The sequence below is a fragment of the Cherax quadricarinatus genome, chromosome 47 (genome assembly GCF_038502225.1).
Source record: "Cherax quadricarinatus isolate ZL_2023a chromosome 47, ASM3850222v1, whole genome shotgun sequence".
NCBI classification, from domain to species: Eukaryota; Metazoa; Arthropoda; class Malacostraca; order Decapoda; family Parastacidae; genus Cherax; species Cherax quadricarinatus.
Window position 1 is genome coordinate 11720580 of NC_091338.1, and position 21904 is coordinate 11742483.

Consider the following 21904-nt stretch of genomic DNA (forward strand, 5'->3'; position numbering starts at 1 on the left):
TTAAATATATACCTATCAGTAGCTATTGAAACATGTATTGCCATAACAAAAGTAGAAGTTTACAAGAGGAAACTGAACAACTATCTGCTGAAAGTGTCTGATCAACCAGTAGCAATTGCCCGATTGATCAGGTAGGCAATAAGAAAACCTAGCCTCGGGCCAGGCTACAGGGGTAGAAGAATTCTTGAAATGGGTCACAGGTATACAGTATCACTTTCCTGAAGGAATATTTTTGCTTCATAACAAACTTTCTCACCACTTGTGAGTGTCTTGAACATTTACTATATGGCCACATATTAATAGACTACAATATATTTATTTAATGGACTTGAATCCTGGAGGTAGGAAGTACAATGCCTTCACTTTATAGAAGGGGTTTGGGATATTGGCTGTTTGCAGTGACATCTGAGCTGTTGTATCTGGGTGCTTCTGCAAAGACTGTGATTATGTGTGCATGATGATGAAAGTGTTTTTCTTTGTTGAGTCACCCTGCCGTGGTGGGAGATGGCCAATGCGTTAAAAAAAATAATCTTAGAAGCGGTACCAAGACTCCATTGTGTTGCTCTATCAGACAAGTATCATAACATCAAAAGTATGAAACCCTGACAAGTTGATGAGTAAGACCAATGTGTAGCACCTGGGAATCTTTTGCCTGCACAACAGGCTGTGCCACACTTCTTCATTGCTTTGCTACATTCCCATAATGCCTCTGACATTGGGACTGCCTAACTGCATACCATAACTGTACATAATGTATAGTTTACTTATTGGTACACACACCTAGGGCCTTCTATTGCAGATGTTCAGTGACCCCTTTTTATCCAAGCTCCAAAATATCTGGACATTTTATTAGCCTCTTAAAGTATATTTCCTATTTGGTAAAGAAATCTTGTTCTTTCACTGCAGTGGACTCTAGTGTGGAACATGTGGTGATGCACACTGTTTGTACCTTGGAACTTCCTGGTGAATCTGGAGACTACATTCTCAAGGTAAGCCCTATCTATCCATTTGTTTCTTCACAGCTATTTTACTTGTTTTCCTGGGAAATCCCTCACAAGCCTCTGGGCATACTTATCCAATAAAGAATCTTCTGGTTGCTGTTTCCTTTATGATCTCATTAAAATTTTACGATCTGTTACTGGACTGCTGCTTATAAGTGCTGAACCAGGTAGGTTGTGATGGCTATTTATCTTTGGGCCATTGACAAGGAAGTTTGGCTTCAGGATGGTCTGCAAGGGTAGAAGAATTTGAGAATGTAGACCACACCTCCTTACCAGTCATTGGCACTGCCAAAATAAGAATTAATGTATGACACCAAGATGTTAACACCTACACTTGATGTTTGCCAGAATATCAACATCTAGTGCATATCCAAGAGAACTTACCTTACCGCATTGGTTATTAGGCTGCTTAGGTTAGTAATTACCTGTACAATTATGCTTGCAACTACAGGTGCAGAGGTGTGCTTCTGTCCAGTCATTGTTAGGGGATTGGTATCGCTCTTTGGTAGTCCATATTCATAACAATTGAAAAAAAAAATTAATTAAGTTTACTGAAAAATAGTCCTAAAATCTGGCAGCATTTTTGTCCATGTCTCATTTCTCTATAATTCTGTTTGGAGTGACACCTGAACTGTCATATCTGGGCACCTGTGCAAAGACTGATTATGTGTGAATGATGGTGAAAGTGGATCACCTTGCCTTGGTGGGAGACAGCCAACGTGTTAAAAAAAATACATTTTCATTATTCCATCTATAAAAGGCTTTGCAAAAATAAATAGTAAGAACAATAAATTGCAAATTTATTGTTCTTATTATTATTGAGGCACGTATTGGGAGTGAAAAAACTTCAAATATTACTAGGGGGAACTTCAAGAAACATTCCCTTTGTATGCTTTTACACATAAATACTGTCAGTCAACAAAAAATTGTGGATAGTGTTACTCAGAAATGAGTTAATTGGCTGTTTACTGAAAAAGTGTGTTTATTTATTTATCATTCATTATGATTTTTACACTACACATTCAGTAGTCATTGTTTTACAAGCCCAAGAGCAAATACATGTATTAACAATTGTACTCAATTTTTTTAATTTGTGAGGAGTTGGCAGATAGTTTGAAAATTTTGCAGCTTTCCTAATTTTTTTTTGTTTGTGGGGGAAGGGGGGTAAAAAAATTATATAGCACAGTACTTTTTTTTTTTTTTAAATATACATTTGCCATTACTGTATCACATAACAGTAATTAAACTAATGTGTTTCTTTTATCAGGTTCGAGGAGTGGACGACTACTTGTCAGGAGACACCCTCCTTGGGGAATATGAATATGTTCACAGTTGTATGAAATATGATGAAGATGTTTTCTTCACACTCATGCATGCTGATTCTGTCAGGCAATCATATTTACGTACGGTAAGCTTAATGGTATAATTAAATATTTTTTTCACAGGAACCTTGTGTGTATTACATAAATAATCCATGGGCTCTTTACGTGCAATTAAAACACTGAATATCAGAGGTCTAAGACTCTTCAGCCTTCTACCATCTGGGGTTTTGGATATTTACTGTTTGGAGTTTCTGTAGGAGGTGCATGATCAGCCAGGCTGTGATGGCTGTGTAAGTCTGCAATCTGCAGGTAGCAATAGCCTGACTGATCAAGTAGTCACTAGGAAATCTGGTAACTGGCCAAGCTACATGGGTAGATACCTTTTTAATGGTTAATGATTGTAAAGCCCCTTGTGTATGAAGCATTTTGAGGAAGATTTAGCATATAAAAATTGTGAATGCTATATGTAATAAATTTGGGTTACACTAAAATACAATGCTCTTATATGGGTGTGAAGCATGGGTGATGAATGTTGCAGCGAGGAGAAGGCTGGAAGCAGTGGAGATGTCATGTCTGAGGGCAATGTGTGGTGTGGAGTGGGTAAAGGTGATTTTGTGTACGTGGGGCTTGGACTTCCAGCAGGCATGCGTGAGCGTGTTTGATAGGAGTGAATGGAGACAAATGGTTTTTAATATTTGACGTGCTGTTGGAGTGTGAGCAAAGTAACATTTATGAAGAGGTTCAGGGAAACCAGCAGGCCGGACTTGAGTCCTGGAGATGGGAAGTACACTGCCTGCTCTCTGAAGGAGGGGTGTTAATGTTGCAGTTTAAAAACTGTAGTGCAAAGCACCCTTCTGGCAAGACAGTGATGGAGTGAATGATGGTGAAAGTTTTTCTTTTTCTGGCCACCCTGCCTTGGTGGGAATTGGCCAGTGTGATAATAAAAAAAAAATAAAATACATGTATATAAAAAATGAGAGTTCAGATGAACGCCATTAAACGTTCAGGTTGGTTTCAGCATACGAGAACATTCATTGAGGTACTCAGTATATGAGGGACTGGTTTCCTCTAATTCCTCATCTTCCACTGTTCTTCTCTGTAATAGACTGAAGAAGCCACTGGCTGGTGAAGCGTTTCTGTAATGAAGATTCCCAAATGTTTCACAAGCATCTCATCAAGGAATAGACAAGCCTGGCCCCAGGCTGGGGTCAGACAGCTGTAGAAGAAAGGCTTTAGAAACTGGTCACAGGTACATTACAGGTATATTTTTTAATGCAGATCTCACTATGGCAGAAGTGACTATTAAGTCATTGGCATCATTAATGGTGTCCATAAAGTTGTAACTAACCCAGAAGTCTTTTGTTGTAAACTTATCTGGTGTATTTGTATGTGTAACTGAGGAATTGGGACATTAATCTATAATATTTCTGTAATATAACAAAACTACATTAGGTTATCACATTATCACTGTATCCATTTTCGAAACAGTACAGTAGTATTCTTATGTACACACTCAACTGTAACATGTTTGAAAAAAACACACAACTTAATGTGATATCATGTAAAAGCAGTGCCATGTAAGCTGTGCTTTTCTTATTTCATTGTTTAACTGCTGGGGAGGAATATAGTAACATAGCTTTAAACTAGAAATTTTAGCTATATTGAGAGGGCAGAATATTGAGCCTCCACCACTCCATATGCTGTATGATTCACATCAGATATGCACTTCACATTTTTTTATGCAGTATTTTATTTAGGCGCTTTTCCACCCAGTACTGGTGTTAGGTGCTCCTTGGTTCCCTTAAAAAATGGAAAATTCTTGTAGGGATTTGAATGTTCTCCCTGGGATAGTATTCTTTTCCAAAATACACTGAGGGCTGCATTGATGCTGGCAAAGGGCTCTTGATTCAAGGAATTGAAGCTACCATCACTTCAATCCAGTCTGAGCATGTCCCATGACCAGGCTCTATATGACCCCTACAGGTTCAATGTTTACTCATGACTAATAATACTGTAACTAGCAACAGCTGTAACATACCAAGAAAGAACAAAGTCTGGCCTTGGTCGTGTTCCCAGTTCAAGTGGCTAAAGCTTCATTCAGCATTCATATGTGGTTGCAAAACTTACACCAGTCATTACTGTGGATAGTTGTGTCTTCTCTGCACATTACTTGCATTTCATCTTTGGAGTTCGAACACAGCTTCTGAAACCTGTCTTGGATTTGTTTTTCACATTTGGGGTTCTATTTATAGACAAATAGTAGACAAAAGTAGTCCTTATTTGGAGTTGCACAGTAATCAGTCATTATTTATTGATGCCTTTGAACTCTTGAAAATTGTCGTAAAAATTTAGCGTATATGATTTTTCAGGGGTGATCTCAAGCTCTTTGTCCTGCCTTTTAATTTTTCACCAGCCAGTGTGATTGGGTACTCTTTTGTTTTTTGACCCCCATAGAGTTTGTTACAGGTGTTACTGCTCAGCTCATTCACTTCTTTACCTAATTTGTGTTGAAATCTTTCCTGAGACAGTATTCTCATGGCATATTTGGTTGTGTAATTTTTAAGCATACCCCCCCATGTTATTATTGCATCCCTGGTGATGAGTAACTAACATAACTGGTGATGAGTCATTGTTTGCCCTGTCTATGCCCTTTAGTAGTCTTATAAGTGCTGTAGTGATTATATTCTGACTTCTTTTTTCACTCCAGTGCTATAAGTCCTAGTTCCTGCATTCTTTCTCCATAGCTCCAGCATTTCAGGCATGCCTTTTTATATTTTTTTGTACTTTCTGAAATTTCAGTTTTTGTTTTGCTTGAGGAGGGTTCCATCTCAGCACTGCATACCTAAAAAATGGTTATATGCATGATGTTAAAAAATGCTGTGAATGGATCTTTGTCTAGGTTGCTGACTGTTTAACCTGGGTTTACAAGCTTAGCCTGTACTGCTGATTTTATTCTATATGCAATTAATGGGACAGGTTTTAGATAATGGCTGTTAAGTACTATCTCTGGTCTCCCTTTCCAGTCCCCATGCATCATAACTTTGCTTGGGTTAAATTCTGGTAGCCATTTGTCTGACCATTCCTAAAGTCACATACATTATCCGACATCTCTAAAAGTTTTGACTGAATGTTTTTGTTAAGACTTGACTATGGCCACACTTTGAAACTAGTGTTGCAGCCTTAAATGCATCCCCCCTTTTTTTTTTTTAATTTGATAAACAGCAGTTGATTTATGTGACTACAGAAAGTACTTTGTGTTCAGATACAACTTTGAGAAGACGTTTTCAGCTTTCATAACCTGACTGCAAGTTGCTTTCTTTAGATTACACATCAGGATTTTTGCTGAGGAAGCTTGTATGATGACCCAAGGCACTAAAAAAGTAAGTGGTCTGCTGAGAAACAAAGGTGTTTAGCATCAAAGTAGATTTGACATCAGAAAACTGCATTTTGATTCTTTTTGGTTGATCGTAAGCACACTGTACTTCTTAAAACTTCCACCTAATGATCGTGACTTTTTCATCAGGAAGTATGTTGAGTTTGAAGATGCAGGGCCAATCATTTTTTTTTTAATAAGCTCTACAAAGAAATTCTTAACATCCTTTTTCTTTTGCCAGATTCTTAAAGAGCTTCTCAGTTTTTGTTGTCTGACAAAACACATGATTATGCAGTCCTGTCAGATCAAAAAAAAAAAAAAATGTTGGCCCACCACTCTAGTATGTTGCTGAGCAGTGTGTAAACTTCTTATCTAATGCCCTCTGTGACTTTTGATCTTATTTTTTTTATCATCCACTTCTGTCTGGAACTGGTTCTTGTCACTTGCAACTTCAAGGCTTATGAGGCATCTTTCAAATAAATTTAGGTATGCTTTAATAATTCAGAGCTACTGCCATTTATAATTTTGTAAATTGGGAGTTTTTATGAGTAGAAAAATTGGTACACAAATATCTCTGTGCAGAATGTTTGAGGGTGTGGAATGAGCACATAAGGTATCCAGAAATTGCACCTTCATAGGACCCTAGCTACAATAATATTTTGTAGATTGCTAGCAAATTTTTAGATTATAGTAATGACCACACACTTCTTTTGGTAGGCTGTCGTACAGTATGCACAGCTGACACATCCCAGATTAACAGCTTTGGGTTCTAAGCTATGGTTGTCTTGTGTACCCATTCACTTTAAAGACATTACGAATGTTACATTTTTCTGATACATTCTCGTTTCAAACTAGGTCCATACATTTTTTCCCCCCTGAGTAAGTGTTGAAGATGAAGCAAATGTTGACAATCAAGTGGAGGTCTCCTGGTTTCAACCATAAATTGGAAACCAAGATGAAATGAGACAGCAAATTTGTTCCAAGTGAGTTTCAGTTATTTCTATAAAGTATCAGCCTAGAAATGCTAGTTTTGTGTATTCGTGGCTTTTTTTTTTATATTGCAACCCTAGTTTAATAACCTTTTAAAGTTGGCTTACTTTATGTTAATACTGGCCTGCGAGACATGAGACATTACCTCCCCCCACATGTTCATTCTGCTGGCATTACTCTTCATAGCATTACTGTTCCCACTTCGATGAGGGCAAGGCAGTACTCTCATTGGGACAAGATTTAGGTGGGTCCTCATCCCAAATCTCCTCCTCCATCATTACTTGGGATGTGGGGCTGCTGTTCCAATAGGCAGTGGATGGTGAAAATTGGAGCTGATGCATACCTCTGCCTATGACCAGCTAATATATTACACCTAATAGTCTGGGACTTGCAGGAATGTTTATTTAAAGTGATGTGGCTGTTCATCTCAAATAACATCTGGCTTGGGATTTGGCCCCCAGACAGTCCTTTTTGTTACAAAAATTTAAGCATTGGTGTATATGCATGATCCAGCCAAGTAGTAATATTTATTGTGTTCTGGAAAGTGGCTAGTGTCTGTAGACAGTGATTTTTATTTTTGTTTTCCCAGTGCAATTTTGGATTAATTTTGTGGCTAACCCAATAAAAGGCTTTCTTGGGCTCTCTTAATTCAGATCTTCAGGCTAATAAATCACTAATGGTGCATTAGGAGCTATTAAATCATGCCTGTTTAAATTTCTTTGTTTCAGTGTGATTACTTATTTGTGGTTTCAGAAGTAGAGCTACTTTTGTGGTATCCCATCTATATAATTGATCATAATTTATTTTTAAACCTTGCAAAAAGTTGTTGCACACTACCTTTTCTTTGAGCTCATTCCACTCCTATTAGCTACTCTAAAAAATAATGTTTGCAGTAATTTTTACACTCTGCAATTCAAGATTGTCCTTTTGTACTCCCTATTGCTAGTTCCAAAAGATTCCATTTTCTCCATAGCCTTCCATGAAGTTATAAGTGGTTTTCATATTTTCCTACCTGTTCCTGTATTTCTTAATTCAGAAATCCATTTTGCTGCATGTTTCAGATTTTCTATTTTATTTATCTAAATTTGATCACTATATGACACTTATATTCATCTCTTCAAAGTGCTCGTGAGATATGAATATTTTCTTTTTTTACTGTGTCAAAGTTAGGGAAGGAATATGACATTAAACAGTAGAAATTTTGTGGTAATCTTTGCTTAACAACAGATTTTTCAAGGAAACCTGTTTTTAAACAAACCTTACTAACTTCTTAGGGATGTATGATCAACTAACATAGTTATATAGTGCTACATAAAGGCTACTTAATAAATTTGAGAAGCACGCTGGGGTAAAAGGGAATACTTCAGCAATGGAAAACAGTAGCCATTATAAAGGATGAAACATGAGGATTGGAGAATCTAACTAGAAGAGTTACACAAGGATGAGTGTTAAGCAAAATACAAGAGGCTATCAAAAAGTTTCTGGTCTGCCGCAAAAGCAAAATACAGTGGAACCTCGGCATACGAGTACCCCTCCATATGAGTTTTTCAGGATACAAGCAGTCGCTTGGTCGATTTTTTGTTTCTGGATATGAGCAAAAATTCAGGATGCAAGCTACTCCCTCAGTCAACTTTTTTTTTTAGATCTCCAGATAAAATATTACAAAAATAAAAGTGAATATATAATTGTAGTTCATTGTCGTGATGTATAATGTTGTTTTGGCTGCTTAAGACAGAAATAATAGTATTTCTTACCTTAAATTGTGGGTACTGGTGTTTGTCAATGATCGTGAAGAGAGTGGAGAGTTATGCTGTGGCCCCACTGGGCTGAGGTGGATGGTAGAGGTTCTGGATTTCTGTTCTGTTTTACCCTGCAGTACACTATACAATTGATGGTAAAGCATCAGCTGCTCTAAGCACTGTTTCAGAGTCCTCTTCAGTAAAAAAGTCTAACTTTAAGTCATTCAGTAAGTCAGTCAGTCAGGTCATTCAGTAAGTCAGTCAGTCAGGTCATTCAGTCAGTCAAGTGAGTCATTCAATCAAATCAGTAAGTCATTAAGTAAGAGATGCTGTGCCCAGCATCTCTTCTCCATCAACCGCCAAGGTAAATGCTGTAGTATGTACTACATAATTTCTTTACATTGTTTTCCTTATGAAACTATGTAGTGATCTAGTGCAGTTTGCCTCGCAAATACTTCGTTTTCTGCTATAACAAGAGCATGGGAAGGTATGTAGTCAGGAGCAGGAATGGCCTCTGTAGTGGCCCTACAGACCCCAACAACAACAATGGCCACTGTGCCACCGCCGCCGCCACCACCACTGGCCACATGCGTAATAACAGTATTTCATTCATTCTAGTGTATATATTATGTTTCTATGTTATTAATATTGTTTATTATGTCATATTAGATGAATGGTGATAGATAAATAAGCCGTAGAGTTGATATTAGTGAAATATTGAAGTATTTTGTTGTGCCTGGAATTCTGTTGGAACAGATTAATGCCATTTCAATTGATTTAAATGAGGAAAATTGACAACATACAAGCAAATCGGGATATGGGCAAGGTCACGGAATGGATTAAACTCGTAAGCCGAGTTTCCACTGTGTACAGGCTTACCTAATCATTAAGTTGAAGTTGTCTCCCTTGAAGTACTCTCCTTGGAAGGCTATGCACTGATCCCATCACCTCTGCCACTTCCCGAAACCTTTCTTAATTTCTTCTTTCCTGACAGCATCTGGCACTGCCTGTGATTCTGCATGAATCTCCATTAAAACTCTGCCCCTTGAGTGCTGTTTTTATTCTTGGGAAGAGGAGTCACAGAGGGCTAGATATGGCGAGTAGGGAGGGTGGGGGACAACCGCCATGTTTTTGGCCAGAAAGTCTTTCTGGTCTTGAGTCAGTAAGCAGGACGTATATTTCATAGCCGCTTGCCTCTCATTCAGATTTTGTCGAAATGCTTTAACATGACCCGTAAGAAATTCCCACAGCACTTGCAGTGTCCTAGATACTTTAATGATGATCTTCGTGACTAGCGTGCCTCACTTTTTCAATATTGAAATCTGTTTTTGATGTCGATGGACGACCAAAGCATTCATAATCTTCAGCTGATGTTCAACTTGCATTGAATTAAGAAAACCATTTAAAACGCTGTCCGACCGATTGCTTCATTGCCAGATACTTTCTGAAGCATTTAATGAGTTTTACTAGCTGTCTTGCTGAACTTGCAACACAATTTTATACACGCAAACACATGCAGGTGCTGTTCTTTCTTTTAATGGCCATGTAAGCATGGATAGGGCTTGATAGCATTTCAAGATTGACCAAACCAGAACTTCAGAGATATTGAAACTCCATATTTTTGGTGTAACATTGATAAATGATTCTAAACATCTGCATTTCTGAGGTTGTACTTTTATGATCATTTTGGTTTAATTCCAATTCATAGTGTCCAAGTGTACGCATGCCTTGTCGTGTCTCTCCTACATACACGTTTGTTCACTGAATCTGGTGCCTGACCTTCTAGAAGTTTCCCTTTTATAGCCTTCATAGGGGATCAGGTAAACTCTTGCATTGGATTGTGTAGTCTGTTCTGGTAAGATCCTTGTTGGTGGTGGTAATAGAAGCAGCTTTAATTTTACACTGGGCTAAAGCAGCCATCTCTGAGCCTGCTAATCCCTGTGTGCTCAGGCACTGTGGATAAGCCCTTACTGCCTTAGCCAAAATCCACCTTTTCAAGTAACTACTAATGATAAGGACGATGAAGTCTGGACTCAGTCATGTTGATTACAGTGCTAAAATGAACAAACATCCCAGTGATCTTGAAACTTAAAAAAGCATACTCAGCTCCAATCACAATATGCTTGCTAAAATCTTTTTTTTTTTTTTTAAATTAGGCAGGTACTCGTATCATATTATATATATATATATATATATATATATATATATATATATATATATATATATATATATATATATATATATATATATATATATATATATATATATATATATATATATATATATATATATATATATATATATATATATATATATATATATATATATATATATATATATATATATATATATATATATATATATATATATATATATATATATATATATATATATATATATATATATATATATATATATATATATATATATATATATATATATATATATATATATATATATATATATATATACATACATACATACATACATACATACATACATACATACATACATACATACATACATACACGCGTGAGCGTGTTAGATAGGAGTGAATGGAGACGAATGGTACTTGGGACCTGACGATCTGTTGGAGTGTGAGCAGGGTAATATTTAGTGAAGGGATTCAGGGAAACCGGTTATTTTCATATAGTCGGACTTGAGTCCTGGAAATGGGAAGTACAATGCCTGCACTTTAAAGGAGGGGTTTGGGATATTGGCAGTTTGGAGGGATATGTTGTGTATCTTTATATGTGTATGCTTCTAGACTGTTGTATTCTGAGCACCTCTGCAAAAACAGTGATAATGTGCGAGTGTGGTGAAAGTGTTGAATGATGATGAAAGTATTTTCTTTTTGGGGATTTTCTTTCTTTTTTTGGGTCACCCTGCCTCGGTGGGAGACGGCCGACTTGTTGAAAAAAAAAAAAAAAAAATATATATATATATATATATATATATATATATATATATATATATATAATATATATATAATATATATAATATCTAACACGCTCACGCACACTTGCTGGAAGTCCAAGCCCCTCGCCCACAAAACCTCCTTTACCCCCTCTTTCCAACCCTTTCGAGGACGACCCCTGCTCCTCCTTCCTTCCCCTATAGATTTATATGCTTTCCATGTCATTCTACTTTGATCCATTCTCTCTAAATGACCAAACCACCTCAACAACCCCTCTTCTGCCCTCTGACTAATGCTTTTATTAACTCCACACCTTCTCCTAATATCCACACTCCGAATTTTCTGCATAATATTTACACCACACATTGCCCTTAGACAGGACATCTCCACTGCCTCCAACCGTCTCCTCGCTGCTGCATTTTCCACCCAAGCTTCACATCCATATAAGAGTGTTGGTACTACTATACTTTCATACATTCCCTTCTTTTCCTCCATAGATAACGTTTTTTGACTCCACATATACCTCAACGCACCACTCATATATATATATATTTATATATATATCCTAGGTAGTAGGTTGGTAGACAGCAACCGCCCAGGGAGGTACTACCATCCTGCCAAGTGAGTGTAAAATGAAAGCCTGTAATTGTTTTACATGATGGTAGGATTGCTGGTGTCCTTTTTTCTGTCTCATGAACATGCAAGATTTCAGGTATATCTTGCTACTTCTACTTACACTTAGGTCACACTACACATACATGTACAAGCACATATATACACATCCTTCTGAGTTTTCTTCTGTTTTCTTTCTAGTTCTTGTTCTTGTTTATTTCCTCTTATCTCCATAGGGAAGTGGAACAGAATTCTTCCTCCATAAGCCATGCATGTTGTAAGAGGCGACTAAAATGCCGGGAGCAAGGGGCTAGTAACCTCTTCTCCTGTATATATTACTAAATGTAAAAGGAGAAACTTTCGTTTTTCCTTTTGGGCCACCCCGCCTCAGTGGGATACGGCCGGTGTGTTGAAAGAAAGAAATATATATATATATTGGTATACTAAGAACACCCACGCCCATCACACATTTCCAACCTAACCTAACTTTCTACCTTGCTACGCTTCCCTATATAGTGGAACCCCAAGTTTCGGCCGTAATTCTTTCCAGAACCTCAGCCGAAACTCAAAATGGCCGAAACCTAAAGCAATACAGTATTTCCCACGAGAAATAATGTTAATACAATTAATCCATTCCAGAACCCCAAAAATATTCACAAAAATTTTTTTTATAAAGAGTAACTATAGTTTTAGATACACAAAACAATTATAAATACATATATTTTTTTTATTATCACACTGGCCGATTCCCACCAAGGCAGGGTGGCCCGAAAAAGAAAAACTTTCACCATCACTCACTCCATCACTGTCTTGCCAGAAGGGTGCTTTACACTACAGTTTTTAAACTGCAACATTAACACCCCTCCTTCAGAGTGCAGGCACTGTACTTCCCATCTCCAGGACTCAAGTCTGGCCTGCCGGTTTCCCTGAACCCCTTCATAAATGTTACTTTGCTCACACTCCAACAGCACGTCAAGTATTAAAAACCATTTGTCTCCATTCACTCCTATCAAACACGCTCACGCATGCCTGCTGGAAGTCCAAGCCCCTCGCACACTAAACCTCCTTTACCCCTTCCCTCCAACCTTTCCTAGGCCGACCCCTACCCCGCCTTCCTTCCACTACAGACTGATACACTCTTGAAGTTATTCTGTTTCGCTCCATTCTCTCCACATGTCCGAACCACCTCAACAACCCTTCCTCAGCCCTCTGGACAACAGTTTTGGTAATCCCGCACCTCCTCCTAACTTCCAAACTACGAATTCTCTGCATTATATTCACACCACACATTGCCCTCAGACATGACATCTCCACTGCCTCCAGCCTTCTCCTCACTGCAACATTCATCACCCATGCTTCACACCCATATAAGAGCATTGGTAAAACTATACTCTTACACATTCCCCTCTTTGCCTCCAAGAACAAAGTTCTTTGTCTCCACAGACTCCTAAGTGCACCACTCGCCCTTTTCCCCTCATCAATTCTATGATTCACCTCATCTTTCATAGACCCGTCCGCTGACACGTCCACTCCCAAATATCTAAATACTTTCACCTCCTCCATACTCTCTCCCTCCAATCTGATATCCAATCTTTCATCACCTAATCTTTTTGTTATCCTCATAACCTTACTCTTTCCTGTATTCACTTTCAATTTTTTTCTTTTGCACACCCTACCAAATTCATCACCAATCTCTGCAACTTCTCTTCAGAATCTCCCAAGAGCACGGTGTCATCAGCAAAGAGCAACTGTGACAACTCCCACTTTATGTGTGATTCTTTATCTTTTAACTCCACGCCTCTTGCCAAGACCCTCGCATTTACTTCTCTTACAACCCCATCTATAAATATATTAAACAACCATGGTGACATCACACATCCTTGTCTAAGGCCTACTTTTACTGGGAAATAATTTCCCTCTTTCCTGCATACTCTAACTTGAGCCTCACTATCCTCGTAAAAACTCTACATATAGTAGTACTTAAATGAGTAATGAAGTAGATACATAAATATTTAAAATCACATTTATGTACCTTTATTGAAGACTCTTGTTGGCATGTGGAAGATAGGGAGGAGGAGAGAGGCAGGACTTATCATTATCAACCACTGCCTCCACCACTGTGGATATTGTGGATATTGATGTTGTGCTAGTGGTGGGTTGATGTGCAAGCCCAGGAGGGATGTTCCTGTCCAGGACAGGTTCATTCAGTGGCTGAGGCACAACCTTCACACACTATACTGGCATGCACTCACCCACCCACCCATCCCTCTCACATTTCACCCTTACATCTACCACTGCCTCAACCACTGTTCACTCGAGGATAAACAGAGCCACACTGACTCACGACACCTGATCGGGCAGGCGGACAGGTCTAGTACGCCGGCCAAAACTCAGGGCACAGTGCAAAACTCGAGACAAAATTTAGCCGAAAAAAGCAGTCGAAACTCGAAGTGGCTGAAGCTTGAGGCGGCCGAAACTTGGGGTTCCACTGTACAGTGGACCCCCGTTTAACGATATTTTTTCATTCCAGAAGTATGTTCAGGTGCCACTACTGACCGAATTTGTTCCCATAAGGAATATTGTGAAGTAGATTAGTCCATTTCAGACCCCCAAACATACACATACAAACGCACTTACATAAATACACTTACATAATTGGTCACATTGGGAGGTGATCGTTAAGCGGGGGTCCACTGTACATACATGTACTTCTGATTTGATAGAGTCCATGTCGAGGAGTTGGATCCTCTTTATGTGTGGAACATTTCACCATGGATTATGTTAGTACAAACATTCAGCATTTATACACCTACTTAAAAAGGCAGTTATACTGTGTACCATACATACAGCTGGACTACATCAGGCAGCTTAAAGTTCTCAGTATCCAAAATTAATTCAATTGCATTCACTTGGCACCTTGTTATTTCCTGATTGGTTTCCCTATCCCAATATGCCAAGCTATTAAATTTCATGGCTTCCACCTTAATTGTACAATATGGAAATAAAATGTAACAGTTATGAAAGCTGTATATCTTAACAGACTGAATTTATTTAAAATTTTGTCACATTTTACCTGGTGGACCAATATACGAGTTGTTCTCTATCTTCTTATGGGTTTAGTTTTATTTTAATTTAATTATGGAATCATGTGGGCTAATCTACTTCAACAACTATTCTTTCAAAGCTTGATGCCATCCATCATCAGTGTCTTTCATTTATCTCAATTCAAAACCCTGTATGTAATGCTCATTACAAGATTGTCGAGACACTCATTGTCTTGTTTACTTTCATTATTTCATGACTGTGCAACCTATATAATAATCTCTGATGTTTGTGCAACCAGTATAATAATAACTGATGTTGTTAAAGCTGACACATTAAGTTGTTGTCTTTATTAAATCTTATAGTCCCACTTTCAGACTAACTGCTGTCTTCAGTCTCCCTCCTTCCCCATTCTTTTCTGTTTGCCCTGTTCATCACTTTATCATTCCACCTTGGGAGGTACTAATGATTTGAGTTCTCAGTGTCCTCCATTCTTTCTTTTCCAAAATCTTGTGCATCTGCTATGGATATGAGCTACTTCTTTGTTGAGCATTTTCACTTGCACTCACGTGCTGTTGCTGTGTACACTGATTACTCAAAATCCTTTGATTGTGTGGGCCATTCAGCAGTTGTTCTGGATAGTGTGATACAGCAACACTTATTGGATATGGCTAGTATTGTATTTTCAGTGCAGGTAGTAGGTTGGTAGACAGCAACCGCCCAGGGAGGTACTACCGTCCTGCCAAGTGAGTGTAAAACGAAAGCCTGTAATTGTTTTACATGATGGTAGGATTGCTGGTGTCTTTTGTCTGTCTCATAAATATGCAAGATTACAGGCAAGTCTTGCTACTTCTACTTACACTTAGGTCACACTACACATACATGTACAAGCATATATATACACACCCCTCTGGGTTTTCTTCTATTTTCTTTCTAATTCTTGTTCTTGTTTATTTCCTCTTATCTCCATGGGGAAGTGGAACAGAATTCTTCCTCTGTAAGCCATGTGTGTCGTAAGAGGCGACTAAAATGCCGGGAGCAAGGGGCTAGTAACCCCTTCTCCTGTATATTACTAAATTTAAAAGGAGAAACTTCAGTTTTTTCTTTTGGGCCACCCCACCTCAGTGGGATACGGCTGGTACGTTGAAAGAAGTTATACAAACTTCTTGCAGCTATCATCCACATTGCTGCTCTTCTCACTTCCTCCTGTGTCATACTTTCAGATTTTCAAGTGCATTACAATGTCTTTGGTGCTCTGAATCATTGCATCCCTATCTCTTTTGTATTCGTTGTTGGCTGTGTTGCCTCTTCAGCAAGCATAAAAACATCATTTGCTGGGTCCTTGGTCATTCTGGTGTTCAGAACAATGAACTTGCTGACTAATCTGCATGTTCTTTAGTTCAGGTCCTGTAAGTCTCTCACAAGTATCTGTTCTTTTCAGACTACAGGATTTTCCAGTTTTATCTCGGAGCATTTGGAATCAGTGGTAGTGTTATTTGATCTGGTTTGAGGATAATAAGCTGTTATTGATCAAACCATAGTTGAGTTCTTGATAAAGCTTTCATTGCTATTGAGTTTGGGAACAGTTGTCATAAGACTCACACAACTATCACATGAAAATGCACCTGGTGTACTTATGTGAAACTTGTCAGGTCTTGTTGACAGTCAAATACCTTTTAATTGTACCATTTATCAAAGAAAACAGATTTCGTTTCTGGTCTTCTTTTCAATGCCTGGGTGCCCTCACTCTGCCTTCGTTCCTTTCAGAAAGCCCTACCATTGACTTCCCTCAGCCTTACACTGCTTTATGACCTGTATGGGTTTAGTATATTGAGTCAGTGGGAAGGGCAGTGCCTGCACTCTGAAGGAGGGGTGGGGATGACTGCAATGTCAGCACACTTTTGGAAAGACAGCTATTGAGTAACTGTTGGTGAATGTATTTTCTTGGATCACCCCTGCCTTGGGGGAGACAGCTGAAGAGTTAAAAAAAAAAATACTGATAATCAGCAGTAGAAGCATTAAATTATATTTTAATTTTCCATGTATTCATAGACATTGTGCCAGACTTGTGTCCTGGAGGTGGGAAGTATAATGCTTGCACTCTGAAGGAGGGATGGAGATATTTGCAGTTTGGAGGGGCATCTGAACTGTAGTATCTGAATGCCTCTGATAAGACAATGATGGAGTGAATAACGGTGAAAGTGTTTCATTTTCGGGTCACACTTTCCTTGGTGGGAGATGGCCGAGTTCTTTGTCGTTAACTGAGCCAATATATTGATGCAAAAAGTGTCGTTATCCGATGACATCATTAACCGAGGGTCCACTGTACAGTTTTTATTATAGTAAATTTTTGTTTCAAGTCAAATTGTATCTATAATTAATGCATACATGCTTTGAAGATATTAGCTGTTACTGTGATTTATCTATTAAGACACTATAAAAGATTGTAGAATTAAGTTTAGATATTTATTTTTGTTAGCTTCTTTCATCTGTATTTCATAATACATAGTTTTATAGGTAAATCCTCAAAAAAAAAAAAAAGATGCTATATACTGTACTGTATTATACTTAGTACAGTATGTAAGAATGGTAATTGATGTGTGTTATAATAAAAGTGTACACAGTACTGCTGTATTATTGTATATTTTCCTTCAAAATACAGTGGTACCTCAGTATACATCCATTTTGGAATGAATCCAACTTGGTATATGTCCTGTTTGAACACAAAAATTTTTGCTTGGTACATGACCTTTGTTTGGAATACAACTCGCGTGCTAGAACTTGTATGATTTTATTAAAGAGTTTGGGGAATTTGTGGGGCTAAGGGTCTTGTTCCCCAGCAAGTTTTTAATTGTGACAAAACAGGCCTGTTTTGGAAGAAAATGCCTAACAGGACCTATATTACACAAGAGGAGAAGCCATTACCGGGACACAAGCCAATGAAGGATAGGTTAACTCTCTTGTTCTGTGCCAATGCAATTAGAGATTGCAAACTGAAGCCTCTGCTGATCTACCACTCTGAAAGCATGATGGCCTTTAAAAAACATAACATGCAGAAAATTCAGTTACCTGTGATGTGGAGGTCAAACAGCAAGGCTTGGGTAACTAGAGAACATTTCAGCGAATGGTTTAATGATGGGAATGTGGAAGAGTTAGTAGAGGGGCACAGGGAAGAGCTGACACTGAGGAGCTGCAGGAGCTTGAGAAGGAGGAGCACAAGATGAAGATGGATGCACTGTCTTCAGCTCAGAAGAGGAGGTAGAGGAAGCCCCTACTTCATTAATCAAGGAAATCTTTGCCAAATGGATGGACGTCAAAAACTTTGCAGAGAAGTACCACCCCAACAAAGCCCAAACCAGCTGTAATAGCATTGTCTGGAATGACCAGACAATGTCACATTTCTGAAACATCCTGAGAAGAAGGCAGAGGCAAAGTTCTTTGGACAGATTTTTAGTAAAAGTCAAACCTGGTGAGCTTCAACCAGGTGCAAATAGGGAAAAGAGAAAGGGACTCTCCTTCCAAACAATAACATTTCCTCCTCCTCCCTTCTCAGCACTATCCTAGTAGGCACTTGACTCTTTTCAGCGAAGTAAAGGGAGGTTAAATTTGCATTTATTTCATCTAATTCTTTTGTATTTATATGTGTATTTTAATATTAAGCAGTGTTTAAATTACATATTTTAGTATTAAGCAGTGTTTAAATTATTTTATGCAACCCCATCAATGTATAATATGCCAATAACAATAGGATATTTTTTCATGGGAACGGGTTAATTGTTTTCCCTATGTTTCTTGTGGGAAAATTTGTTTGGTATGAGTCCAGGGTCCTGGAACGGATCAAGGTACATACCACTGTATATTCTAAAATAATTTTTATTACTGGTTATGGACTGGTTTTAAACATAGCTTTGACATTTTTATTGCAAGAAAATTATGATTATTTTATGTAATGAGTATAGGTTGAACTTTTATTTTTTTCATTTTCCTTACAGGAAGAGGATGATCTTGCTGTGATGAATGTTCGTGTGGAAGATCTGATGTCTGCAGGCTCAGGGGAAGTGATACATCATGAAACATTAATTATTGTAGTTGGTATGTATTTACCGCATTTATGGAAATGTGTGCCAGTATAAATTCTCTAGTCAAATAAGGTTCTAAGTAGGTAGGCAAAGATTTTGGCTTTTATTTACTGTCACTAGGAGAAGCAGCCTGGTTTATTAGGCAGTTAAGGAAGTCTGGCCTCTTGGTAGGCTGCCAGGGCACAAGAACCCTTGAAACTAGTTATTAGTAAATGCTGACATGAATTTATATGTGAAAGTAAAGTAATTTTTGTTATCCTAACAAGACAGAAAATGATTGGTGCCTGGTAAGGTTCTCTCTGGATACTGGGTTTTGCAAAGCTAGCAGTAGCTAGGACTTCATGACTGTAGTTTTAGCTTTCAGAGTAAAGCATTAGTTTAACAAGCATTAGCATTTATTAAGTTTGGAAGAACATCTGAAACTAGTACCAGCTGGCAGTTTTGCTGGATTTGACACATAGAAAGATAATAGTGGGTAAATGATTGTAAAGGAATTAATTTATATTTAAAGAAAAGAGTGGATTGTATACTATACTAAGAGTTTTGGATGTTTTTGTCTTGATGTTTTCATAATATATATAATATTGTGTATTGCATGAGCTGTGTATGGTATTAGTGTTCAGTTTACCATATATTGAGGTACTGTATTGGCCTACCCCTAATTGTGCCTGCTTAGGGTTATTAAAAGCAGTGCATTCAACCAAAGGATTTTTTTTTTAACACACTGGCTATCTTCCACCAATCCTATATAAAAAAACCATTTAACCCTTTCACTGTCGGTGTCATATTTGTACGGCTTACAAGCTAGTGTTTGTGCCGTATTAATACGCCAAAATTCTAGCGGCTTCAAATCTAGTAGAAGAAAGAAGAAAGCAGGTAGTCCTACATGTGAGAGAAGGGGTCTGCATGGTCATTGTGTGCAGTATAAAAAAAATCTTGAAGCACGCAGTGCATAATGAGAAAAACAAAACTCCGACCATATTTTGGGTTTAAATTGCCGACTTTGAACTGTATTTTCGTATGGTATTTATGGTTGTATTCTTGTTTTCTTGGTCTAATTTGATAGAATGGAAGATATATTACAGAAATAGAGATGATTTTGATTGGTTTCACGATGAACAGTACCTTAACCCTTTCAGGGTCCGTCCCGTAGATCTACGGCTTTACGTTCAGGGTCCAAACCGTAGATCTACGCCATGAGCTCAGCTCACTCTGATAAACTGTGAGTGGTTCATTTGGGCCTAGATATGAGAGAATACATCTATGTGGTATGTGTGCATCACATAAAACAGATCCTGCAGCACACTGTGTATAATGAGAGAAAAAAAATGAAATCATGATTTTTCGATTAAAACAGCAACTTTGCAGTGTTTTTTCGTATGTTTTTTATAGTTGTATTTGCGATTTCTTGGTTTCATATGATAGAATGGAAGACATATTACAGAAATAGAGATGATTTTGATTGGTTTTAGCACTGGAAATGGCTTGAAACTGAGCTCAAAGTAGCAGAAATGTTAAATTTTTGCCGATATTCAAGAGTAAACAAACGACCTCACACGTCTAATACACGTCAGCTGGTGGGTCTAATATACATTCACAAATATGGTGATGATATTTATACAATTATTACAGTATTGCATAACAGTAAATCTTCTATTTTTTGGTGTGAATAAAAATTCATTATGTGAATAAAAAATCAAAATGGAATTTATTTGTAAAGCCTCAAAACATAACTAATGAACAGAGGAAATGTTAGTTTAGTGCCAGGAATGCCTACATTGTTCATTCTGGACCCTATTTTGAAATTGGAATATTTTGAACTTTGTGTTAAATTGGCCAAATTAACAATTTCCGATCACTTTATTTTGTAGTTGAAACAATTGACTTGGCGATTTCTTGTGCTCAATCGATAGAATAGAAGTAATACTAGTGAAATAGCTAAGAATTTGGTTGATTGGAATAATGTAATTGGCCTAAAATGGGAGTCAAAGTCGGCAAAATCGCCGATTCGTAAATATCGCTGACACATCAAAATTCGCGAGAGCATAATTTCGTCAATTTTCCACCAAATTTCGTACTTTTTGTTTTATTACCTTCACAAAAAGATTCTCTACGATTTCATAAGAAAAAATAACAAATTTTTTTTTTTAAAATTCTTGGACACTGGTGCGTGACTCCAGATTTGGGCCTTGGACCCTGAAAGGGTTAAAATTGAGCTCAAAGTAGCAGAAATGTTTGATTTTTACTGATGTTCAAGAGTAAGCAAATGATGTCACTGTCCAATACGTGTCCATCTGGCCAATCTAATACGCAGTCACGAATGGGTTGACATTATTTATACAATTACAGTGGTGCCTCAAGTTTCGAACGGCTCCCAACTCGAACAGTTATGTAAGTGTATTTTTGTAAGTGCTTTTGTAAGTGTATTTTTGGGGGTCTGAAACGGATTAATCTAATTTACGTTATTCATTATAGGAACAGATTCGTTTGGTATCGGCACTTGAACAGCCTTCTGGAACGAATTAAGTTCGTAACTCAAGGTATCACTGCAATAATGCAGTAGTCTGCATAACAGTAAATCTTCTATTTTTTGTGTGAATAAATTCAAAATGGAAAGCAAGAGTAATATAGGAGGGGCCTGGAGACATGACTGATGAACAGAGAAAATGTTATTTTAGTGCCAGGAATGTCTGCATTGTTTATTCTGGACCCTATTTTGATATTGGCATCTTTTGAAATTTGTGTGAAATTGGCCAAATTGCCAATTTCTGACCACTTTATTGGGTAGTTGAAATGGGTAATGGGCAGTTTCTTGTACTCATTCGATAG

The 21904-nt window shown here is 37.7% G+C and overlaps 1 protein-coding gene across 2 annotated transcripts in view; it reads left to right on the forward strand.

Moving 5' to 3' along the window:
- Positions 1–21904, forward strand: part of Pi3K68D (phosphatidylinositol-4-phosphate 3-kinase catalytic subunit Pi3K68D) — a 155114-nt gene that overhangs the window by 32983 nt on the left and 100227 nt on the right. For both annotated transcript variants that reach the window (XM_070094677.1, XM_070094679.1), the window contains 3 exons: positions 907–989; positions 2269–2409; positions 18989–19088. In XM_070094677.1, coding sequence (XP_069950778.1) covers positions 907–989; positions 2269–2409; positions 18989–19088 — 324 coding nt within the window. The remainder of the gene's footprint in view (positions 1–906; positions 990–2268; positions 2410–18988; positions 19089–21904) is intronic.